The sequence below is a fragment of the Tachypleus tridentatus genome, chromosome 6 (genome assembly GCF_004210375.1).
Source record: "Tachypleus tridentatus isolate NWPU-2018 chromosome 6, ASM421037v1, whole genome shotgun sequence".
Classification (NCBI taxonomy): domain Eukaryota; kingdom Metazoa; phylum Arthropoda; class Merostomata; order Xiphosura; family Limulidae; genus Tachypleus; species Tachypleus tridentatus.
The window spans coordinates 166,269,793-166,297,182 of record NC_134830.1 but is presented as its reverse complement, the minus strand read 5'-3'; the positions used below and the strand labels follow the sequence as shown (position 1 = coordinate 166,297,182).

The 27,390-nt window shown below is 35.6% G+C and overlaps 1 protein-coding gene and 1 long non-coding RNA gene across 6 annotated transcripts in view; one reads left to right on the top strand and one right to left on the bottom strand.

Annotated features, from left to right (window-relative positions):
• LOC143254375 (uncharacterized) overlaps positions 1 to 27,390 on the bottom strand; it is a 57,726-nt gene that overhangs the window by 25,617 nt on the left and 4,719 nt on the right. The window contains exons 1-2 of one of the 5 annotated variants that reach the window (XM_076509456.1): positions 15,991 to 16,302; positions 6,856 to 7,084 (exon numbers count right to left, since the gene is read on the bottom strand). In XM_076509456.1, the coding sequence (XP_076365571.1) occupies positions 6,856 to 7,029 (174 nt within the window). In that variant the 5' untranslated portion in view covers positions 7,030 to 7,084; positions 15,991 to 16,302. Of the gene's footprint in view, positions 1 to 6,855; positions 7,085 to 7,604; positions 7,721 to 15,990; positions 16,303 to 27,390 lie in introns of those variants that run through there. The other 4 variants (XM_076509451.1, XM_076509452.1, XM_076509453.1 and 1 more) reach the window with 4 other exon arrangements.
• The window catches only part of LOC143254376 (uncharacterized), a 28,874-nt gene continuing 25,456 nt past the window's right edge, over positions 23,973 to 27,390 (top strand). The window contains exon 1 of the long non-coding RNA XR_013030169.1: positions 23,973 to 24,105. This is a non-coding gene — a long non-coding RNA (uncharacterized LOC143254376). The remainder of the gene's footprint in view (positions 24,106 to 27,390) is intronic.

Below are 27,390 nucleotides of genomic sequence, written 5' to 3'. Positions count from 1 at the left end.
CTTAGAACCTTATACAACTTACTCCCAGTTTGAGAATCTGTTTCTTAAGCAAGTTGCCTGCTTAGAACCTTATACAACTTACTCCCAGTTTGAGAATCTGTTTCTTGAGCAAGTTACCTGCTTAGAACCTTATACAACTTACTCCCAGTTTGAGAATCTGTTTCTTGAGCAAGTTGCCTGCTTAGAACCTTATACAACTTACTCCCAGTTTGAGAATCTGTTTCTTGAGCAAGTTACCTGCTTAGAACCTTATACAACTTACTCCCAGTTTGAGAATCTGTTTCTTGAGAAAGTTACCTGCTTAGAACCTTATACAACTTACTCCCAGTTTGAGAATCTGTTTCTTGAGCAAGTTGCCTGCTTAGAACCTTATACAACTTACTCCCAGTTTGAGAATCTGTTTCTTGAGCAAGTTGCCTGCTTAGAACCTTATACAACTTACTCCCAGTTTGAGAATCTGTTTCTTGAGAAAGTTACCTGCTTAGAACCTTATACAACTTACTCCCAGTTTGAGAATCTGTTTCTTGAGCAAGTTACCTGCTTAGAACCATTCAAAAAGTATCATATACAGAAACGAACTCCTAACTCTCTTTCTTACAACTGTTTCATTACTACAAATGTTCGATTTAACGTTAACCATAAAGCCGATTTGATTTGATTTATAGTCAATACAATACAAATATGAATTAACATTGTACATATATAAGCAACAGAAAAAGTACATGTTAAATCAAAAACTATTCTGCTCATTACAAAGCTTATGTTATTTTTACGATCGTGCCTTTCTTCGGGTTTGTTTTGAGGGTGCCAGAGGTGATGAAATAAAAACCATATGGACTGGCATAATTAGGTGGCTATGGCGCTCGACTCGTAACCTACGGGTCGCGGGTTCGAATCCTCATACCATCAAACATGCTCGCCCTTTCAGCCGTGGGAGAGATATAATAATATTAGTTTCGTTTGTTTTGAATTTCGCACAAAGCTACACGAGGGTTATCTGCGCTAGTTGTCCCTAATTTAGCAGTGTAAGACTAGAGGGAAGGCAACTAGTCATCACCACCCACAGCCAACTCTTGGGCTACTCTTTTAATAGTGGGATTGACCGTCACATTATAACGCCCCCACGGCTGAAAGGGCGAGCGTGTTTGGTGTGACGGGGTTCGAACCCGCGACCCTCGGATTACGAGTCGAGTGCCTTAACCACCTGACCATGCTGGGCTTACTACATTGTAAAGTAGTACATTACCCAGAATGTGTAAAATTGTCCAGTTTTACTGACTTTGTATTTTATAACAAGATTTTGTTACGTTTTTTGTTGTTGTTTTTTTTACTGTTTGAAACAAGTTTACACCTCAGTCGTTGTGGCATCATAGTGTTTTTCTCAAGTTTTAACTTACAGTTTATATACGTGTTTGGTTTCCTTTTAAAACTGGCCCATCACGGTCAGGTGATCAAGGCACTAGACTCGTAATCCGCGGTCGGGGGTTCGAATCCCTTCTAGTCTTACACTGCTAAATTAGGAACGGCTAGCACAGATAGCTATGATGTAGCTTTATACGTAATTCAAAAACAAACAAATTATTTTAAAAAAGAGGAAGGACATGCTATTGAGTTGAATAATTAATAATTCCAAGAAACAAAGGATAGAAAGGTAGTTCTAAATAATACCAGCTTGATCAGTGGTTCTCAATGTTTTTACCCCAAATAACCTCTTTCATTATTATCTCTTCCATACAGATCCCATATTCATCCGTCGATACAACAAACTATTTTTATCATCTAACAACTGAATCCATTTTCCACTACCAAATTAAATGCATATATAACTGAATGTGAAATTAAAAACAGTAATATCAAAACCTTGCTTGTTTAATGAGATGGTTGATTTTACTCATCGCTCACGAACCCCCAGTATTACTTTCGCTGATCCCCAGGTTGGGCACTACTGAGCTAGAACCTTATACCGGAGATTAATAAATTCAACATAGTTGACCATTTTGTCGTCACTGAAAGGTTATAAGCAAACGTTATTTATCTGTACACACTCTGTTTCTATCTGTATATCCATAAAAACATCTATCTGACCTAGATGTTTTCACGAGTCATACACGATGAAATTTGATTGGTACGACTTGCTAAGACTGAGATCTCTTCTTTTTGTTAACCTTTCGGTACATAGTATCTGATTTCTGAAACATTAATAAAATGGGTTGAGAGTTTCACTCCGCTTAGCTACGTTTAATTTCCTGGTTACTACGAGTTTAAAAAACCGCTCCCCAGAGGATAATTCATAAACACACTGGATGAAACTATATCCTAAGATTAATTGACTGCTCTGACAACTGAGATATTAAGTTGGATAAGCAAGTCACGAGGTAAACTGAAATGGATCTTGTTTCATAAATATCAACTATTTTTATGTATTTTATTTATTATCATACATAGTTTAAGTACTTACGGAATACGTAGGTTTTATGAGCTAGTTTCGTCTCGAAGTCTAGAAAGTCAAATATGTACTGATGTGTACATCACAAAAATGCTGAAAAGACTATCATAAACTCGAAATATAAATTAACCTCTGCTCAATAATAAAAACGATATAATCCTTATAAACAACGAACAGACAATACAATTAAAAGTACTTTCAACAGGATGGGAAAATAGTAACTCATTTTAGAGAAATATATTCTAGAAGATATATTTTTACGTTCTTTCACTGACGTTCGTTAAGACTAAAATTGCCAACAAATGACGTTTCAAAGCCACATAGAAACTTGAATAGAACATTATTAAATTATATTTTCGAAACGTCTAGAAGACAAGAAAGGAACTCCTTTATAGAATAATTAACTTGTTGACTCGCCAGTAACGTTAATCGAGTAAAATAGATAAATAGTGTTACATTAACAATACTGTGTTATTTATCCTTACCCAACTAACCCATTCAACTAAGTTTCATCATGAATACACCGTCTAAACATTATATCAAACAATTTGAGTGCAGTTACAACGTACAGCATTTACCAAAACACAGCGTGAGATTTTCATATAACTGGCTATACGTCTCTTATACTATAAGAAAGTACGAACATAATATGTATTATAATTTGAACGCATCAACATTCTAAGTTTTTATTGGAGGATTTTTATTATTCGAAATAAAAATAACCTGTAATATAAATTTCAAACTGGATTCTCATTCAAACCATAAAAATGAAACAATCGGAGCTTATATGTTAAAATTAATCTTACCTTTAGAAATAAACCAAAACAGGTTTGAGGGGTTAAAACGTACTTAAAAAAACAAACAAAAAACAACGTGCTAGTTAGTGCCCTCTACCTCAGATACGACCAAACATTTGCACGTGAGCACCACACCTGTTTTTAACTTACACGTCTATATAATATAAATCAGCGTTTCTCAGCTTTTTCGATAACAGGACCGCCTCACTGTCTCCCTAACTGTCGCAGACCACTAAAATACAAGCACAATGAGAAACCATTACAATTTACATATGAATACTGTCTCTCTCTCATAAAACCCCAGAGACCGCAAGATAGTTGTGACGGTTCACAATTTGGTGGTTGAGAAAAACGTTGATTTAAGGGCCGGCCATCTTCGAGATATCCATTGAAGTTAACAAGAACCAGTTCTAAATAGCTTGTTATATAAAAATATTTGAAATCAGTCTCAATGTTGCTGTTAAAGAAAGTAATTTCCAACTGAACGTTAAAACAAAATTTAATATGTAATTTTGTCTATAAATTAATTTTTTTTAAATAATTACTGTCCTTAATTTCACACATATATATAACAATAATTATCTTATAACAGTGATGATTTTATTTGTTTCAAAATACCGCGCAAAGATACAGAAAGGTCACCTGTACTAACTACACTTAATTTTGAAATAATAGATAAAAAAGAAGGAAACTAGTCAGCAGTATTCATCGCCAAATGTTTGGCTATTATAATCAAAGAGCGGGTTTAGACTGTTACAACTATGACGCATTTTGAATCTCAAAGTGTATGAAGGGGTTTTGCGACAACAACACCCAAACAATGCGCTCTTGAAGTCATAGCCAGCCACCTAAAGCACGAGCGTTAAAAGATCTTCCATCTATATTGTAGCGCAGAGCATATAGCGCTCGTAGTTTAGATTATTCCGTTATTTAATATGTAATCCGCCAGTTTAATCAGTGCATCAAATTTTAGCCTGTTTACAATGGTTTTTGCTCTTGGTTAGTGAGTTATGATCTCCGTGATTCTCTACTAATACGATAACACAATAATCCACAACACTTGTAGTCTTAACAGGTTTATTGAACGTTACAATGATTTACTTCATTCCCTTAAGCACAATCGCTGTATCTCGGTTCTGAACTTTAACATTGCTTTAACTTCGCTCGCATTCTCTTAGCCAACTGCAAACCCACATTCCTGAATGGGTGAGCTACAATCGAACAAATAAGACTATTTGTGACTTCTAGTGGTTTACACTACATCTACTCTTGAGGTGTTTTTTTCGCGGTGAAAAGCAGTTCAGCTGAAAGGCTCGGCATGGCTAGGTGGTTAAGGTACTGGATTCGAAATCCGAGGGTCGCGGCGGGTTCGAATCTCCGTCACACTAAACATGCTCGCCCTTTCAGCCGTGCAAGCGTTTTAATGGTACGGTCAATCCCAGTATTCTTTGGTAAAAGAGTAGTCCAAAAGTTGGCGGTGGGTGGGCGGTAATGACTAGCTGCCTCCCCTCGAATCTTACACTTCTAAATTAGGAACGGCTAGCGCAGATAGCCTTCGTGTAGTTTTGCGCGAAATCCAAAAACAAAGAACAAAGTTCAGTTGAAATACCAAGCAAAAATCTCGAAGAAGCGACCAATCAGTTCCATCCCCAATGATATCATTTTACTAATTATTTGTTACTACCTTTGTCCATAGGACTTTGTCTTCCCAATGCACGTAATGTAATATTTTTAAACACCAATTTTACTGCGAAGCTCGCTCATCAATGTATATTCAGGGGTTTAAATAATTCCATACAAAATTATTTTTGTTTTTATATGATATGAATTGTATATTTAAAGACAACGACATATTTATAGTCTCCAATGGCATGAAGAACCAGCAGTTCAAAATTATTATAAAAGTAATTCTAAAATAAAACCATTTCTGTGCGGTCTGCAAAAAAAAAAAAAAAAAAAAAGTGATATATAAATGCACCTCTTCATTTAAATCCAGTTTTGTTTAGTGGACTATTTACAGACAAAACATAGTGCAGTGTCATACGCTTTCCCACGCAACCAACTCAATACAGGGAAAATTGACATTGAAATCACGTTTCTTAAGCATCTCGTCATATGCCATTTTTTTATGCTTCGGCAGAGAGTGGTGAATGAAGGCTGCTAGAGTTGGAAGTTAGAATATATAAAAAGTTCTGTCTACAGGCTTACAGACTCCGTTCTCCAAGTACTCCTTAAATCGCCGCAGGTGTTCTTTATGCTGTCTCTACCTAAGTGTTGTATACATCCACCCACTAAGGGATCATCTCATAAATTACGAATCAGATGAATAAAAAACATTACGCCAAAAATACTCAATTTTATTTTGATCATATTCGCTAAACAATGAACTCAGCCCCAGATATGTATGTGTTGCTACATAAATGCATATGCAAGGCTTCACCTGTACGTACTGCCTGAAAGACAAATAATATGCGGAGGTCAAGTCCATGAAGCAAGTATCCTGGGTTTATTTGAATAAAGCTCTCTTCCCGCGTTTGACCTTGATTCTCTAACATAGAGGAGTTACGTCATCAGGTTCGCCTGGCACCTGCAAGGCCAAATTACATGCCCTTTTGGCTGAGGCTCGTTTTTACGTCAAGCCTAAGTTTGAAAACCTCAAAATTCTGTAAATCCTATTTGATTTACGACTAATAATACTAAATCAATTTTGGTTTCTTTTTCATCTACAGTTACGATAACAGAATAACAAAATAAATAAAAGGACATAATTAAACCATCTGTACCTTGGAATACTTTGCACTAATTCTTACACAAATGATATAAATTTTGAGTACATGGTTTTCAAGTATTAATGGTACTGAAAACTGCATATTTTATAAATCACACGATAATTCTTGTCCTCCTTAATTAAGAAGTAAACAATTAAAAAAAATAGCATAAATGCTTTTAAATAATGGATTTATTTGATAACGGTCTTTTAGTTTTAATAGGAGTAAAAACAAATCATGAAATTCCAGTTTAATTTCGTCTTCAACTTAGCAGTCAATAAGCCCAGAAATACACCTAGTATCGTTTAGTATAACTAGAGAATTGAATGTTGGTGTTCTTAGAATCAGGGAGAAGAGGATGGATTAGTTTGTTTGTGTTAAATTTCGCGCAAAGCTACACGAGGGCTATCTGCGTTAGCCGTCCCTAATTTAGCAGTGTAAGACTAGAGGGAAGGCAGCTGGTAATCACCACCCATCGCCAACTCTTGGGCTACTCTTTTACCATCGAATAGTGAGATTGGCTGTAACGCTATAACGTCCCCATGGCTAAAAGAACGAGCATGTTTGGTGCAACGGGAATTCGAACCCGTGACCCTCAAATTACAGGCTGAGTGCCTTAACCACCTGGTCATGCCGAGCCCGTTAGGTTGGGAAAAATATATCTAACAAATGAACAGGACAGACCACCCGAAGTTATTGTAAACGATTTTTTAATGTCATTTTCTGGTTCTTTTATTATCAGATTTGAATATTCTACGAAAGAAGAGTTAAAATAGTTTTTATCCATCACAGTGAAAATTGTTTTGTGTTTTTAACGATGAAACTTGTTTATAAAAACTCTTACCTGTACAGCGCTGTTTAGGAAGCAATTATTTTGACCAGGCATATTGAGAAGACCTTTGGAGTGGTCAAACGACATCGAGTCACGCGGGTTCATCAGGCAATCCATCTTGCGTTCGGTGACCTTCAACCTTGAACCTTCGGCCGGAAGAGGTGCTAGCCCTGGAGAAGGGACCATTTGGACCAGGTTGTAACAGCAATTGGTCCTATTTATTTCATTATTGGTTTTCAGACTGGAAAGAAAATCTACAATATTAATAAGAACAAGATAACTATGTTTGCTATAAGTGTTTTGTGTGAAAGTTTGTTTCACACCGTATAGTTAAAGTTTTAGAGGGTAACACTTACACAACAGTGTTTTCTTGAAAATAATTACTGTTGTACGTTTAACCCTTAAATTGATGTTGCTATCTGCAACATTCCCGCTGTTGAAGAGTTAAATATATATATATATATATATATATCAGTATTTTTTTTCCACACAGGGCCTTACATGGCCTGGTAATTAAGACACACTCTGCGGGACACTGGCTAAGTCTGTCACTGAACATGCTCGTCCTTCAGCCGTGTAGGCGTTATAATGTTACAATTACTCCTATTTTTGTTAGTGCGCGAATTAGCGATGGGTGGTGTTGACAAGCAGCCTTCCCTGTAGTCCATTACTTCTAAATTACGAACAGCTAGCGCAGATAAACTTCGAGAAGCTTTTCGCGAAACTTAACAAAACAAATGAGGGATTTTCGGCATACATACCCAATATATTACCGACCACTTAGCGATACAGAACATTCGGGTTTCACTTTCTGCGTTTCACGTCCCGCAATACACACACACACACTGTGGTTTTAACTTTAGGATGAAAAGCAAACACATTACTAATTTTGAGTTTCTTTCAAACTGTGACGATTAGCCAATGAAGTGAAGGAAACAGATGTTAAAGTCCACAGTGGAGTAAACGTAATTAACACTGACGGCAGCCTTTACTGTGCCGAGAGTAACTTGAAACTAGTAACCCGAGTAAGGACGGTCCCAAATTGGAGAGGTCATGATCTCCAACTGCGACTACCAAACGGTCAAACACCCTTGTGATTTGTGAACTTTATTCGGTTAATGTGAATATTGTCGAACTGTCAGGGCGCCCATGCTCTTGCACACTTATCCCAGATTTTTACGCAACATTGGAATGCCGTTTACAGAACAGACAAAAAGTCAGACATTCCAATTTCCAGAAAATCCAACAGCTTCTTGGTATCTCACGGTAATAACAGTTTATTATGGTTAATGACATCAAGTTCAGAAAACTTACTGAAGTTTAGTGGAATATATTAAAAAGTACAGTATATTTACTTGTGTTTTTCTCTGAAGGGGGGAGGGGGTGATCTTTAACTTACAAAACAACGTAATAGTCAATATAGTTTATTTAAAAACACGATATATATTTTTACTTGTTCGCCAAAAGACAACAATTCCACAGACTGGAACAAATTTGTCAAACTATTTGTTCATTTTCGTTGTAAATATTTTTATGGTATAATAAATGTAGAGATATGCATAACAAATATTTGATACGCTTTAGACGTAACCACGTTATTTAACGACTCCTAGTGGAGATATGAAATAAATACAGTTTTTATCTTTTTTCTATGCAAAGTAGGGCCCGGCATGGCCAGGTGAATAAGGCACTCGACTCGTAATCCGAGGATCGCGGGTTCAAATCTCCGTCACACCAAACATGCTCGCCCTTTCAGCCGTGGGAGCGTTCTAATGTGGTGGTCAATTCCACTATTCGTTGGTAAACGAGTTGCCCAAGAGTTGGCGGTGGGTGGTGATGACTAGGTGCCTTTCCTCTAGTCTTACACTGCAAAATTAGGGACGTCTAGCGCAGATAGCCCTCGTGTAGCTTTGCGCGAAATTCAAAACAAACCAAACCATATAAACTCTTCAGCGCTACTCAGTAGTAAAGCTTAGAAGTAACTTTATATAATTTGATTTGATTGCGCTTATTTGTAAGAGAGGATAAGAAGTCCGATGGATTTAGTGCAATTTTATCTTACTGAGATTCAGGTTAAATATGTGGAAATGGAAATACGTAAAGATCTAGCACAGACTTAAATTATATCATACAGAACATGACTGATCTAAAATATATTACTCTTAATACTTACTTTTGTCACATGTGGCGCAGATAGCCCTCGTGTAACTTTGCGCGAAACTCAAAAACAAACAAACTTGTCACATGTAAATGTTTTCAAATAGTTTTCGATAGTTTAAAATCCATTCCTTTGTGAGTGATTTAAAGCAGCGCGGGTGTGTTTATTTCACATTTTAAATATGTTTAATTACATTTCACGGTTTCGGATCAGGGTACTGCTGTTTAACTTTTTTGTAAGTAAATAACAACAGCATTATTATCAATATAATCGGCTCTCATCGATTGGAAAAAAAATTGTATCGATGTGTTTTATTCTCCTTTGCCTCCCCCCCCCAGTGGCTCAGCGGTATGTCTGCGGACTTAGAAGTCTAAAGTCGGGTTTCGATACCTGTGGTGGGCAGAGCACAGATAGCCCATTGTGTAGCTTTGTGCTTAATTCAAAACAACACATTCTCCTTTTATATTGTTATTTAAGGCAGTAATAATGATTTTGACACATTTTCTTTTCCGATATATAACTGGGCGTGGCCTAGTGGTTTACTTTCAGGACTGTGAATTTTTCGTTACTGCAAAATCGCGTGCCGCACTTTCGGGCCGTGGCTGTGTTATGAGAGTAACAGTCAATTTCTAGTATTCCATTGAATACTTTGAAACAATAACTCCATTATTGCTGTTACTGAGCGTTTATTATCGTTGATTTAAATTAACGTTCATGACATTCGTAGATGGCGTCACGTCGTTACACACACACACACACACAAATTATTATATTTTCTATAACACAACAAAAACATAGTGTGGGATAAGGCACAAAAATGTCTTATATATCTCACTCGCACTCTTTTTCAAGAAATACAACGAAAAATGGCCGTCACAACTTGAGTACTACATAAACTCAGCTGATGTTTTTACTCCATCAACCACCATAATGCTGATGTGAAAAGTTGTTTCTTGAGTTAACCCACTTCGTACTTTGACCTACGACCTTAAACTTTATCCCGTAAGACATTTCTGCGGTCAGTAACTATCAATTAATTAATAACGTGAAACAACAATAACAGCTGGGTGCTGAAAGTGGGTAACAGAACGCACACCTACAGCCACTACTTTTGACCTTACCTCTTCCTACAAAGTCACCCTTACCATTGCACAGTGCATAGAGTGTTTTAAATATATTCATATTACGTTATTAAAACCTGTACAAAACCTTTGGTAAGGTAACAACGAATAGTGTAATAATATGTTAAGTTATAAATAAATGTTTTGAAAGTTAGTATTTTTATGTTATTTATCATAGTATCCTCCTATAGACATATCTTTGTAAGTTCATAACACGGACAAAGGACGGGTATCTCAGTTTTTTTAAGTAATAAAACTGGAAAGCAGCTCATCAAAATGTTGTATAAGTAAAAACACGCATTTGTTCCTTATTCATTCATCAACATTTTCAGTGTAAGTAAATTATAGAATTCTAGCTACATTTCCACGAGAAGAAATAGAATAGAACACGTTGATACATATTTAGAATGTCTGGGAACGAGGTTAACGAAATTGTGTAATAAATATTTCAGACTTTTTCTTTGTTTTTGAATTTCGCACAAAGCTACACGAGGGCTATCTGCGCCAGCCGTCCCTAATTTAGCAGTGCAAGACTAGAGGGAAGGCAGCTAGTCATCACCACCCACCGCCAACTCTTGAGCTACTCTTTTACCAACGAATAGTAGGATTGATTGTACATTATAGTGCCCCCACGGCTAAAAGGGCAAGCATGTTTGGTGCGACCGGGATTCGAACCCGTGATTTCAGAGAGAGAGAGAGAGAGCAGAGACTTTTATTTCGGCTACAACGGCAATGGAACCAGAAAGATGTACGTCGTTGCATAAGTGCAGTTTCCCGATATGTAGATATACCACATAAGTGCAGTTTTGCGATATGTAGATATACCATAGCCTTCTGTAGTAACGTGGAATTTTTCGAATTATTGATAATTTAATTTTGGCACCGTCATGGCGGCAACACGTGGTTTTGGGTCGCTAACATTGTCTTGTTCTAGAAATTTCACCTCTTTGTTCTATTAGTGACTGACGTCTTCCCTCGGAAAATATGTTTCAGTGTTGGGTGTTGAGCCTTTCCGCTTTCCTGAAAAACCATAATTCCAACACAGTCTGTTAGCCTTTAATCTACTTTTTTCACATAGTAAGCCTCGCCTCCTTCTCTTATATTGATATGGGTCGCTTCCCTCTCCAACAAGACAAAGTATTATTACTAGCGTTATTTTGTTTACTACGGTATCGCGAGTGAAGTGAGGGGGGGATATTCGGTCCTCGGGGACTCTGGAGTATTTCTACACAAGAACTACTGATCACCAACAGAAGTTCTTTGCTGGTCGATTATAACGTCAACTGAAAGCTGAAAGCTAACCAATGCTATCTAGGAACAGAGATCACGAGGTAGCGCTGTCCACAAGACAAAATAAAAAGTTAATTTTCGAAATCAAGATAGTTTGGGTACAGTAATGGCTTGTTTTCTAATATGAGACACTCGTTTTTGATATTGCAGTCTTCAGTCTTAAGGGATGAAAGCATAAGACTATCCGCCGTCAGTTGTGGGAACATGCACTACATTTTCCTTTGTTGAAGACACTGCTGATTCGTTTACAGCTTACTGACACTCTAAGAAGGACACTGATTCAAAGTGTTTCAATAATAATTATTCTCAGAAGTTTTCTAACAGAACATTCTGCAGTTCTGCCTATCGATACTTAACTGAAACTACAAAACTATCATGCTACTGACTTTACAGGAGTTTTAAAGGCACTAAGAACGTCACTAACGCTTGTTAATATAACTTCCGGATATCCTGTATATCGACGGAAGTTTCAGTGCGTGCAAAGTAACAACTACATAGTTTTAGTTATATATCGGCATATACAAACAACAACTGTTGAATTCCAATTCAACAGTAAGTGGATTTTTGGTTGAGGGATATATTTTATTAAAAAGAATTTATTGCGAAATCTAAAAGGTGTTGCAATACGATACTCGTATCGTATTTTAAAGCCGTAAAACAATTGTATTGAAACGATTCGATATGATCTTCGTATCTTAACGAAATTTGAGAAGCTTTCAGTGAACATTACATACAGAGAAAATTTCAGGCATTATTTTTACTAAGAATTAATGATTCAATAAGGAAGATAACTGTTGAGTACTACATGTTGTCTTAATGTATTTCTTCAAAACATTACACGGAAATTAGCGTAATAAATTTAAAATTACAAAATAGATAGATATTTTTATATACTTTATTTATCTTGTCAGTTGATCAAACCCGAGAATTTGAAAAGTCACTGCAAAGTTTAAAATACATACATAAGAAATGTTAGTAATATATAAAATAAATTACAGACAAGACTGTCAAACTTTGTAACGAACCGTTGGTAAAAACTCGTACAAATGCATAACTATCATATCGACTACTATGAAGAGATACGTACATCTACAAAATATACATATAACCTGTATTTATTTCTAATTTACTGCAATGATTGTCATATTACATCCTATATAAGCCATATTATTTCACTACAATACTGTCATATTACAGATTCTATACAAACCATATTATTTCACTACAATACTGTCATATTACAGATTCTATACAAACCATATTATTTCACTACAATACTGTCATATTACAGATTCTATACAAACCATATTATTTCACTACAACACTGTCATATTACAGATTCTATACAAACCATGTTACTTCACTACAATACTGTCATATTACAGATTCTATATAAACCATATTATTTCACTACAATACTGTCATATTAGAGATTCTATACAAACCATATTATTTCACTACAATACTGTCATATTACAGATTCTATACAAACTATATTATTTCACTACAACACTGTCATATTACAGATTCTATACAAACCATATTACTTCACTACAATACTGTCATATTATAGATTCTATACAAACCATATTATTTCACTACAATACTGTCATATTACAGATTTTGTACAAACCATATTATTTCACTACAATACTGTCATATTACAGATTCTATACAAACCATATTATTTCACTACAATACTGTCATATTACAGATTCTATACAAACCATATTATTTCACTACAACACTGTCATATTACAGATTCTATACAAACCATATTACTTCACTACAATACTGTCATATTACAGATTCTATACAAACCATATTATTTCACTACAATACTGTCACATTACAGATTATATACAAACCATATTATTTCACTACAATACTGTCATATTACATATTCTATACAAACCATATTATTTCACTACAACACTGTCATATTACAGATTCTATACAAACCATATTATTTCACTACAACACTGTCATATTACATATTCTATACAAACCATATTATTTCACTACAACACTGTCATATTACATATTCTATACAAACCATATTATTTCACTACAACACTGTCATATTACAGATTCTATACAAACCATATTATTTCACTACAACACTGTCATATTACAGATTCTATAGAAACCATATTATTTCACTACAACACTGTCGTATTACTTATTCTATAGAAACCATATTATTCCACTGCAATAACTATCATATCGAAGACTCCATACAAATTAAACTATTTCACTATAACTCTTATATTACAAACTATATTATTAGAGCCATTAGAGATAACTAGAAAACTCTAGTGACTTGGCATACAATACAATAAAACACAGCAGCGAAAGACAGTAGTACAAGTCGGTTAGACGTCTCGAAAACTGACGATAGTGTCGGTTGGAGACTTTTTTCCTAATCAAACAACAATAACAAATTAAGATATCTTTAGCAATATGATCTTACTGGCGCTTTTTCATATAGACAGATCCTAGCTGAAGATAAGTAGAATTGTAAAATTTTACAATTACTTTCTATTAGGCTTAGAAACAAATTTGTTAAATGTATAATAATAGCTAAGCCAGACTAAAAGGAAACCAACACTAATACAACATACACTCTGTTAAATTTTCTAAATGTTGAAAGATAGGTCACCCTCTGTATCTGTATAAAAAAGCAGAAACAGCTTGCTGACTGAACAAATATTATGATGACAGTCCACTGGGTCCTCCGCTAGTACAGCGCTAAGTCTACGGATTTACAACACTAAAATCGGGGTTCGATTCCCTTCAGTGGACTCAGCACATAGCCCGATGTGGCTTTGCAATAAAAAAATAAACATAAACACAGTATACTTATAACTGTAACAACAGCTAGATTACCCAACTGTTGACTCGATGCATACAGGTTATTTTAGGCTTCGTTTCGTTGTGTATTAATTTCTGACACTGTATATATTTCTGGTTAGTTTTCCCTCATGGAAATGGATTCCTCGATACATAGGTTACTTTAGGTTTTAGCTCTGGTCTGTATAACTGGTTGGTTTTTGAGCCAAAATTAATATCTATATTCTTGAGGAATACTTGCCCACTATACGCCAATAAAATAAAACGTGCAGTAATTTTTAATGTCCGTCTCTTTCTTAGAGAGATCTGTTTCTAATCAGAAACACAAAAGAAAATCACAAAGATCTGATTGCTTTGTCTCTGGTGAGACAGATAACCGGTTTTCTGGACAGCTAGCATACACGCAATCTATTTAAAGTGTTGTTTAGTTGTATTTGAACACAATAACCTATTCTTCAGAGCAACCGGTTCTCGGAGTAAAAGCCTTGCGCTTGCTAAGTTTATGTATTCTGTCGTACACGCACACACACACGCACACAAACCAACAAACTCTGGACCGATCTTGCAGTTAAATCTTATTAGAAACTCAGCAAACCACTTTTGAAGCGGTAAAATTTTTGGCGTCGAATTTGTTCACACCTACATGAATATTCTTACCATTGTACGTATGAAAACTGAATTAGTGATTTACTTTTAAAATACGCTTCACAACTCGACATTGTTTCCTCATGACAGCCTTTAACGTTTTTAATACCACAGCTCACAATTATATATTTGTATATAAACATTCAAATACAGCAGTAGTTTACCAATGATGAACGTAACAGTGGCCCAGCGTGGCAAAGTTTTGGTTTTGTTTTGGAATTTCGCGCAAAGCTACACGATGGCTATCTGCGTTAGTCGGCTCTAATTTAGCAGCGTATGATCACGAGTCGAACGCCTTAACCCAATTGGCCATGCCGGACCACATGGCGAAATTGTTAGGCCGCTTCACTCGTGATCTGAGGGTCGCGGGTTAGAATCCCCTTCAAACCAAACATGTTCGCCCTTTCAGCAGTGGGATCGTTATAATGTGCGGTCAATCTCACTATTTGTTGGTAAAAGAGCACTTCAAGAGTTAGCGGTGGGTGGTGATGACTAGTTGCCTTCCCTCTAGTCTTACACTGCTAAATTAGGGACGGCTAGCGCAGATCGCCTTCGAGTAGCTTTGCGCGAAATTAAAAAACAAACTTACAGTATAATAAAGGCACCAATCATAAGTTAAAGTATAAAACTGAGAAGCACAAAAAAGAGAAAGTATACACTTATTGTCACATGTACAAATCTACAAATGATTAAGGAAGTTGTATACTTAAGTATTACTTGATTTTATGAAGAATCTGTAAATTTGTTCGTGGGTTTCTCTGCTTACTACCTTAAAGATACAATTAGGGTTAACAAAAATCTATAGCTCTCTTAGAGACAGATAAAGATTTTTGTTAACCCTAATTGTATCAATAATGATAGCAAAACAACGAACCATAAAACGATTAATTTTGCCGTGTGCTAAGACAGCAAGTGGGTAAAATTATTCACAACTTATTCGTCGATACGTACTGCACAAACGAACAACGTAAATATGAGAATCTTCAAGTAGAAAAATGACTGTAATTAATGATTTAACCGAAAAATTAAAAGTCTTAACCGACAACACTTGTATAAGGTTAAGCAAAACTTAGTACTTACACGTTAACTATGATTTCAGTGAGATTAGGGACGTATACCCCTATATTTGGCTTCACTTCCTTAGAGAAGGGTGCAAAGAAGTCTTATCCTGAAGGCAATTTTTCATATTCAACCAACTCAGTCGATCAACTTACATGAAACTTATAAATTCTAACTAACGTCTACCATTATAATTTATTTAATAAATCTTTCAAGATTAAATCATGTTTTCCAACGACGTTTTCTAATATCCTTCTCTTTCAACAACACCTGTAGCATGACACGGCGCAACACATGAACGCATTTCACCTGCGACTCTAAATTACGATGGCAACGCCCTCTTGTAAGGGATATATATAGCGACATGGCTTTGTAGCTGTTGGCTGGACTCTACGTATTGCAGAACAGTAACCATTCCCGCCAATTCTGTCCAATCAGATGAGGTATAAAAAGAAGTCTTAAAGTGGCGCCTGAAAGACCTCTCGTTTGAGACACCTGAATGATGTGAAGAGTACGTTGTAGGTATTATTTCATGCAAGTCTAAGAAAGTGAGAGTTAAAATGCTACAAGCATTAAGCACGTGATGCATGAGGTCAGCACGAGATTTCTTGTTACAAGTACTCAGCCGAAAATTTTAACAAAAAAAAAAAAAAATATCGGTGCACTTCTACGATTGGAATTAAAACTAAACAATAGATAATGAAAAATATATTTCTCAGATGGTTGTTTAATAGCTATGTTCACTCAATAATGTTCTTACGAGATAGTTAATGCAAGGAAATGGACAAAAATAATTTTTGTTATATAATGAACTGTACATTAAAATAGACATTAACACTGTTTGTTTAGAAAATATTTTTTCCCAATACAAAACGTTATAAATAGAGTATTATTTTACGTTTCTTCCATATTCCAGATGACGTTAACTGTGTTGTGATGACTATTTCCCACAAGTATTACAACAGAACTAAATAAGTAGTTAAACTATTATAACGTGTTCTCTTTAAAGTAAATTAAGCAGGAAAACTGATTCAGACACTTCTTTCCATTTTTGGTACAGTTAATTCTGAGCTCATATAAAAAAAATATGTTTATTTTCTGATTTAAAGCAAAGAACAAAATTACCGTCATATAATATTCATCATTAATAGCTTTGTTCTGTGTGTGTGTTTTTCTTATGGCCAAGCCACATTTTGCTATTTGTGGAGTCCACCGAGGAGAATCGAACTCTGGCTGTAACCTTATAAATCCATAGACTCGCCGCTGTACCAACGAGGAACGAGGGTTACTGTACTGCGATTCTTACTATACATTTAAAAACAATAATTTTCAATTATGGATGTTTGTTTGCCTTTGAATTTCGCTCAAAGCTACACGAGGGCTATCTGCACTAGCCGTCCCTATCTTAGCAGTATAAGACTAGAGGGAAGGCAGCTAGCCATCACCACCCACCATCAACTCATTGGCTACTCTTTTACCAACGAATAGTGGGATTGACCGTCACATTATAACACCCTCAGAGCTGAAAGGGCGAACATGTTTGGTGCGACGGGGATTCTAACCTGCACCCCTCGGATTAGGAGTCGAGTGCCTTAACCACCTGGCCGTGTCGTGCCTTTCAGGAGTTTTACTGAATTTTAAAGCGCGTGCCAAATGTAAGTCTCAAGTAACAGTATGAAGTTTTCATAGTGTTTTTCAGTTATAAACAAATTAGAAGTGCGTTCTTTTAAAAATACCATAAGATCACGTTCTATTAGTTATTTTGGTTCTAAGTAATAAAATGTTAATTTCGAGACAAGAAATCAAGAAGTCTAATATTTAAAGTTTGTTTGTAGGTAAAAGTTATTAACATTTTGCAAAATGTACTGCATCATATCTAATGCTTGCTTACTTGAATTGTTACATTAAATATCAATTTTCGTTTTGCACATTACACCATTCAATCTTCTTCGGCTTTGCTGATAAATATTCGTATGTCATTTTTTCGTGAAATTTTTTGATGTTTAAAACGAAATCGCCGAAACTTGGGTACATCTGTAAAACCCGCTTTGTGGGCGGAGCTCAAGGCCAAGCAGAAGCACACACAGTAAGTAATAAACTATGTATTAGGGATAGCAGATAAAAGGCTTGTCTTTCATTGCAGCCAGACAGTGGCTCGTTTGATAGTGTGGATAAGACACAAAAACTTATCCTTGAACCCTCCACTGAACGCTGCAAACATTTGTATCTGAAAATATAGCTTAATCTTTGTTACAGCAAAACGCAGTTTAAGTTTTGAAAAACATGTTAAAGAGAAAATAAAAACTAATTTATTATTATTATTCTGCAATTCAGGGTCAAGTGACAGCGGTTTCGCATCTAAGGCAATTAATTTGTATTTCTGAAGAATAATTAAAATGTGAAACAAATATTTTTAATTTAGTTACATACTAATATCTTATTCTAAACATTGTCAGGTGGTTAAAGCACTCGCCTCGTAATCCGAGAGTTGCGGGTTCGAAATCCCTTCACACCAAGCATGCTTGCCTTTTCAGCTGTAGGGGAGTTATAATGTGACAGTCAATCCCATTATTCGTTGGTAAAAGAATAGCCCAATAGTTGGCGGTGGGTGGTGATGACTAGCTGCCTTCCCTCTTCTCTTGTCTTACACTGCTAAATTAGGGACGGCTAACGCAATTCAAAACAAATAATTCTCATTCTAAAATAATAATATATTGTGTTTTATTAAATGAAAAACAAGTATTAGCGACGTATTAAACGAAATTAACAGTTTATATATAAGTTAATAGTGTATCTGCGTGTATATGTAAGTTAACATTCTACAAAATGCTCCGAATTGCGAGGAAGTGAATTGTACGTTGCCACTAATTCAGCACACGTTCTGAAGTAAACACGAAATCTTGTAAACGAGTTTGTACTTTCTGGCTGGTTGGTGGCTGTATTTTTCGGGTAATTAGCAAATCACTTTTCGATGTCAAATAACAGTATCGATTTTGTATTTTATGGTTAGTTCGTGATTGGTTTTGTGAGGTAACGAACAGAACTCTTTTGAATGTCAAAGAACAGTTCCGGTTTTGAACGTTGGGTTTATATATACACCCTTGTGCAAATTAATTGAAACAAATGGTCATTTTACAATATTTTCAGCATGGCGACTGGTGTACACTCGCTGGACCCGCTGATTTCCTTTAATAGTTATTTTTTCACTCAGGCGGCGTCATTAGCTGTATTTTGCAGTACGGTCGACATATTTTTAGAATATATGACGAAATTTTGAAAAATATTACGTGATTCGAAATTGCGTTAGAAGGGCAAGGAGACCAGTCAAAAAACAACTTTCCAACTCAATGAAGAAAAGACGGTATCAACGGGGTCTGAAATACAAGAACTGGACGTAACAACAATGGAGGAAGGCGTTATTTAGTGACGACACTCATTCCTTTGTACAGGGTCAAAGAAGTCTGCATGTTCGCAAATCTTCAGATGAGAAACTTCGAGAATCTCGCATCAATCAATTCGTAAAACATCTCTTGAAGAAGATGTTTTGGGGATTTTTCAGCTACTGTGGCGTCGGTGGCTTACATATTGTAGAAGTTATGATGCGAGGACCACAGTACATCGAAGTTTTGCAAAGAAGAGTCGTTCCAGAATTGAAAAAGAGATTTCCAGATGGATCTGGCATTTTTCAGCAAGATCTGGTTCCATGTCACACATCGAAACTTGTGAAGAATTTTATGACTACAACACGAATAAAGGTGCTGGACTGGCTTGGAAACTCTGCGGACTTAAATCCTATTGAAAATCTTTGGGCGATTTGTAAAGAAAGACTTCGGGGAAAGACTGTACTACGAAAGATAAGCTAATTGAGGCCATAACTGAGATGTGGTACCGCGATATAAAAATTAGTAAAGATTGCAGTCAACTCGTGGACTCGATGTCAAAGTAGATTAATGATCTTCTGAAAAATAAAGGCGGTCATATCATGCATTAATTTGCGAGTAATTTTTGGATTCTCAGAAATAAAACACAAAAAAATGAAAAAATTTTAATTTTCCGTCTTGTTTCAAATAATTTGCACAAGGGTGTAGGCATGAAATTATTTTAAAGTTATTATAGTTCGTAAACTAGGACTTGCAGCTTTCCTTCAAAGCATTACAATGTATTTAAAATACAAATGCGTTCTTTATTTGTACGTAATACGTTGACATGTGAAATTAGGATATACTACAAACTCCACAGATTATCATAAGAATAGCAAAATATTATACAAAATAGTCTAATACAACACATATTGAATGAAGGTTAGGTAAATAACAACGCAAAATCTCTTATCAAATATGTATCGAATGGATATACCATGAATTTTTATTGTTTCTGTTGTACGAATTAACTGACCGCTATGAGTTTTTATATTTCAATAATACGCATTTTTAAATGTGTCTTAGTAGTACATACTCAATGTCCGTATCTACCGTCTTTCATTGTTTTCCAGCGGACAATCAGAGCGCGTTTCTCATCAAAGTACTGTCTCAATGTGAATTGATTTGATTGTTTATGGAGCAAGGCTCCTATTGGGCTATCTTATTTGACGTCATAAATCCGTAGATTTACCGTTTTCCCACTAGGAGACGAGATATCAAACAAATTACGTATATATACTAATTATGCGAATGAGGAAATGTGAGCTTCCTTTATTCTTTTATTATTTCCATGAATTGTTTGTTTTGTTTGTTTTTGGAATTTCACACAAAGCTACTCGAGGGCTATCTGTGCTAGCCGTCCCTAATTTAGCAGTGTAAGACTAGAGGGAAGGCAGCTAGTCATCACCACCCACCGCCAACTCTTGGGCTACTCTTTTACCAACGAATAGTGGGATTGACCGTCACATTATAACGCCCCCACGGCTGGGAGGGTGAGCATGTTTGGCGCGACTTAGGCGCGAACCCGCGACCCTCAGATTACGAAGCGCACGCCTTAACGCGCTAGGCGATGCCAGGCCCGTATAAAAAAGGAGAAAAAAGTTTATTTAACTGAATGAAATATTTTAGCGATGGCGAACCAGTTAATAAAAAATTCAACTGAAAAGCTATTCTAGTTATTCACTGATAAATAATTGATTGAATTACAATTTGGTTTTGTAACTGGAAGGGATATCTGGAAATATTTGTGAAACGTTTGCTTCTCACGCACCTTATTTTTTTTATCTTAAAATATTGAATGGAAATTTCCAATTCCCCATTTTTGGCCCCTACTATTAATCCCATACAAATAAACATGTCTCCCCCTAATAAATATTATCCTAGATATCAAAGGATGGGGCTAGTGTAATAAATAAAAAAAAACAGTAACTGGTAATTCGCGACCACGTGTACTCAAAGCTAAGCCCTGTCTAAGGTCAGGTCAAATAACCGGACCTAAACAAGGCAGTCGTTCTAAGACATGAACCACGTGAAAGAGGGGCTGAGTCGAATACCCGGTTTTATGTGAGGCGCGTGTTGGTCACCAACTGTTGCCAGACGGTCAATGCCTGATGGAACTTTTTATGGCCTCCTTGTCCTGACCTTCAAATAGGTACCTCAAACAACCTGTTCGTAAGCCACGAAGCTAACGCAGTCTGATTTTTAGTTGTTGTTTTTCGCGTTATTCTATCGTCCTTATTTTATCACTACATTTTCAACAGATAATTATAGTTACGAATTTGATTTTCAACCAATAATAAGCAAAGAGAGTACACAAGAAACTAAGACATGCTTTGTAGGAAATTTAAACAAAAACTAATGTACCTTACAAGCAAAAACATTTAATTACAAATTAATAAGCAAAATAAATACATAAGTTTCGAAGTAAAGTTTTTATAAGCGGTGTAAGTGGAATGCATCGTGTTTAACCAATAATTTTGGTTGCCATAGAAACAAACTGTATCTTAACGCAGAAATAGCACTTAATTTTTGCTGGAAAATTTTGCGCGTTAATAAAAAAAGTACAATTTGCAGAATTATTAAAATAGTTTTTGAAAACTTTCCTCAAATATAAGACACATTTTGAAGATCGACAAATAATTTGAGAAATATTTGTATTTTACTTACTCTAACATTTCTATGTAACGTTAACCTTACAAACTTTTAGTCTTGAAAACGAAAAACGTTCCTTTCGCACCATATTTACAATTTAAAACCGTTATTCGAACCCAGAGAAGTTCCCCTTCATAGTTCGTATGTGTACTGACAAGACGTTCCACACCACCTAATGTGTTTGCTAACATGTTAATTGCTTTCCAATGGTAAAAACCAATGGTAAAATCAACAGTTTTGATTTTGAAGTCTCTGATGACGATATCTTCAAGACAAAGTTTGTTTTTATTTTTATTTTTGAGAATCGTAAAGATACATCCCCCACCCGCTGATACCGTTGTAAAACGCTTAACTAATGGGTTCGATTCCTCTTGGTGGACTCAGCAGATATCCCGATGTGGTTTTTGCTATAAAACAATACCTACACAAAGATACACTTTAAAAGTCATGTCAAGAGGTTAGTGTAATAATTTACCTTTTTGCATAATAAAAAACAAACAAATATTTCTTATTTATTATAATTACTATAAAACCAAATTATTTCAAGCAGTGCACTCGTCTTTAAACGAAAAGAACAAGAAAGTGAACCTTCTCCATAAATAAATTGTATCATTGAACATTGTTTTAAAATGAGTTCATCCTAGCTCATGTCCTGAGAAACTGGTTTGATTTCTAAATAATACGTTTTCGATACATCACATTCAGTGTATAACAAACCAGCTAACCAGAAATCAACGTTAAAAGATTGAGAAAATTCCTTGCATGTCCAAGACACTGGTTTCATCATACAAGAATTAGTTGTGTAGAAAACGTTACGTATAAAACCTCAGAGGAGTTTCTTTTCATGTCCGAGCAGTTCATTTAACACATACTGAACCATTTCAGCGAAAATTATATATGTACAAAAACACAGATATTTCCTTTTATTTCCAAGCCACTACATTCAACAGATTCGACCATTCACGCAAGCAGAAAGAAATACACAAAACAATTACAGCCGTATATCATGGTTTGTCTTGTATGTACGTATCCAAATCATGAAAAAAACAAACACTAAAGAACTCAGAACTTTAAGTTTGTTTATTTTTGAATTTCGCGCAAAGCTATTCAAGGGCTAGCAGCGTAAGACAAGAGGGAAGGCAGCTAGTCATCGCCACCCACCGCCAACTCTTGGGCTACTCTTTTACCAACGACATAGTGGGCTTGACCGTCACATTATAACGTCCCCACGGCTGAAAGGGCGAGCGTATTTAGTGCGACGGAGATTCGAATCTGCGACCCTCAGATTACGAGTCGAACGCCTTAACTCACCTGGCCATGCCGGGCCAAGCAGGACTTCAAGAGTGTTCAGTTAAAAAATCGGTGATTTATGGAGTCAGTTCGTAGTAGGTTATATTACATGACAAACATTCAACGTATTTCATTAGGACATAGCATGACAAGTCTATCAATATCACGCATTAATTTAATGGACACATAACTGAAAATGAAAAATTAAATGAGCGATTTCATTTTATGATGTATTTACTCTTTTATACCATGTTGTAAGCCCGTTTTACTGCCCATATCATGCCCAACGTCCACATATTCTTTAGTTTTCACATCATAGCGAATAATCTCCGAGCAGGTAAGTCAGTCCACTGCTTCAATAAGTTTTCCCAGAATGTCTATAACAGCATGACCAGCGACCATTCCTTTAGAAGCAGCAGATGTCTAGGTCACTGGAACTTTATTGTTCAAAACAAACCTTCACCACATTACTCTGACGGCACAAATAGTCTGTTGTAGTGATGAGATCTAAGGTTGCCCACAATAGACGTCCAAGAAATTTCCTATTTCGATATGAGGGGGGACGCATAAGGAAAAACACAGGGAGGGACTTGTTAGACAGGTGGTGGGAATTGAGGGATGGTGGGGAGAGGGTGAACTATTTACCTTTACCTCCAGAGTGTAAACACGGTGTCGCTTCGGTCTGAGAAAATAGAGTAGTAATAAAGGGCACAAACTGTGAAGAGTACGTCTTTCTACCTGTACTAATATTCCAGCGGATGTGGGAAAACAAAGGGTGAGTCATTTATTGAAATAACTATTTTACAAACCCCCCTTTTGTTATTTTTTAAACTAACCAACAAACTGCAAAACTTACAAACGTTCAATTTATTTGTTAAATCACACTTTAAATACGCTGACTTGACACCGGTCTAGTGTTTGCAGTAGGTCATTATTTACATAAATAATTTTAAAGGAAAAAATAACATCTTTGAACTATTTAGGAAAGCGTAATAAATGTTCCTTAAGGCCAACATAAGTTGCAATAAACATTTTTTTTTCGAGTTTCGTTTTATGCAAGAGAACTTTATACTGAACCGTTTCGGTAAATGTACATTAATAGAGCATTTAACGAAATATTGACAGAAACCTACAAGAAATTAGATTCTGTCAGTTGGTGCTTTAATATGAAACTTATTTATTTAAAAAAAAGTTTAAAATATTTTCTCTCTTATTTTAAATCATAAAAGGTCGCAAGCTTAAGAACGCAGTGTTGAATAACATTCCTTCAGTTTTTGAGTATGTTTATAATCATACTTTACGTGTGAGTGTTACACAGGCTAGTTTAAAACTCTAAGAATTTTGTATAAATAAACTGTTGTATATTATCATGAAGAATGGTTTTCATACCACAAAGAGTAAAAATAAAATATAAATATAAATGTAAAAAACGGCTGGTATGAGCAGAGAAAACTTTATGTAGAGGAACGAAAGTTTGACCAAGAAGATCGAAATGTTGTTCGCTCCTCTAAACAGAGTTTTCTCTACCCATACCAGCCGTTTTTACATATATATTTTTCTTTACAAGTGGATTTTCTTGTCATCACGGATGGTTATCAACAAGTATGCTGTACATAGAGATTAAAATCTAGACTATATATAACATTACAAAACTTATATTAATATTGCGTTATTTGAACCTTTTAATTGCACGTATAAGAATATTCTATAATTTTATTGTCGTTTTTGTTTATGTTTTCTGTTGTCTTCAAGACAAATCTGGTTTTACTACATTAACTGTTGAAAATAATTTATTTACGTTATTATCTTCCTGTATGAGTCTGGTCGTAGCTTAATAGTTACAGTATCTGAATAGAGATTCGAAATCATGTATCGAATTCGAGATCAACTTCGCATTTTCAGCTGTGGGTGCATAATTACAGTTAGAGGCAATAACAACAGCTTCAGGCGATGGGTGTTGCCCTCCTCCTGGTCCGCAGTAGATCGTTAGAGAACACTACTATCCGTAACCACAAGGGTGTCTGGCTTGGCTGTGTAACAAAACAAGGTGAACAAACAAGTTTTTAACTAGGTTACAACAATAAATAAGTGTTATATATGTAGCTGCACCTGACTTGTCCTACGTTAAAATACTTTTAATTAAATATCCATTGTTCGATACATGGTTGACCGTAGAAGGGTCCGATAAGAGGCCGTAAAGCTTGCAGATAAAAAGTAAAGTTTACGTATTAATTTACCAACGTTAAGAATCTTAAAAAACAAAAAACAATTGATAATTATTTTCAATTTCTACTCGAAATCCAGGGACAACAAAATAAAAAAGATGTCATGGCTTTTACTTTCTTATATTTATTAGTATCTGTTTGTTTTTGGATTTCTTGCAAAGCTACTCAAGGGCTTTCTGCGTTAGCCGTCCCTAATTTAGCAGTGTAAGACTGGAAGGAAGGTAGCTAGTCATCACCGCTCACCACTAACTCTTGGGCTTCTCCTTACTCAACGAATGGTGGGATTGAACGTCACATTATAACACCCCAATTGAGATTCGAACCCGTGATCCTCAGATTACGAGGCGAACGCCTTAACCCACCTGGCCATGTCGGGCCTATTTGGACTATTTGTTTTCCTACTTCTGTTATATATATTATTATTACTAATCGCAAAATTCAAAATTAAAACATTCAAAAAATAAAACTATATACAGTAATATAAATGTCAGATATTTTTCCAAAATATGCAAACACGGAATGATCTGTGATTTGTTTTTTTTTTTGAGAAAGATTAACTTCCTACAAATTGTGTGCTTTTAACTGACTATATCTAATCGAACCGTCATTCAAAACCATTAGATTCTGTTACTTAAAAAGTGGGTCATGTATTGACGGTAACTGTTTGTTGTGTTTGTAAATGATATTAAATTAATTTGACTCCTGGTGTTAAATAACGTTTAAACAGTATAATACTTGAGCATACAATAATTTGATAGTATTCTTGGTGAAGCGGCTATGAAAATAAATGTTGATTTAAAATACTAACGCAGACGATCATGAATTGAAATAGAATTTGCCAGCAAAAATCAGGTAATGTTTATTGAGATTATCATAAGTTTACATCATTCACAAGTAACACATGAACAGGGAAAAAGTATATATTTTGAGAGTTGACGATGTACATATTGCAAGATATACATCAAGACTGTTACACGCTCACATGATTCACAAGTAATACATGAACAAGGTAAATGGATACACTTTGAGGGTTGACGATGTACACATTGCAAGATATACATCAAGACTGTTACACGCTCACATGATTCACAAGTAATACATGAACAATGTAAATGGATACACTTTGAGGGTTGACGATGTACACATTGCAAGATATACATCAAGACTATTACACGCTCACATGATTCACAAGTAATACATGAACAAGGTAAATGGATACACTTTGAGGGTTGACGATGTACACATTGCAAGATATACATCAAGACTGTTACACGCTCACATGATTCACAAGTAATACATGAACAAGGTAAATGGATACACTTTGAGGGTTGACGATGTACACATTGCAAGATATACATCAAGACTGTTACACGCTCACATGATTCACAAGTAATACATGAACAAGGTAAATGGATACACTTTGAGGGTTGACGATGTACACATTGCAAGATATACATCAAGACTGTTACACGCTCACATGATTCACAAGTAATACATGAACAAGGTAAATGGATACACTTTGAGGGTTGACGATGTACACATTGCAAGATATACATCAAGACTATTACACGCTCACATGATTCACAAGTAATACATGAACAAGGTAAATGGATACACTTTGAGGGTTGACGATGTACATATTGCAAGATATACATCAAGACTGTTACACGCTCACAAGATTCACAAGTAATACATGAACAAGGTAAATGGATACACTTTGAGGGTTGACGATGTACACATTGCAAGATATACATCAAGACTGTTACACGCTCACATGATTCACAAGTAATACATGAACAAGGTAAATGGATACACTTTGAGAGTTGACGATGTAC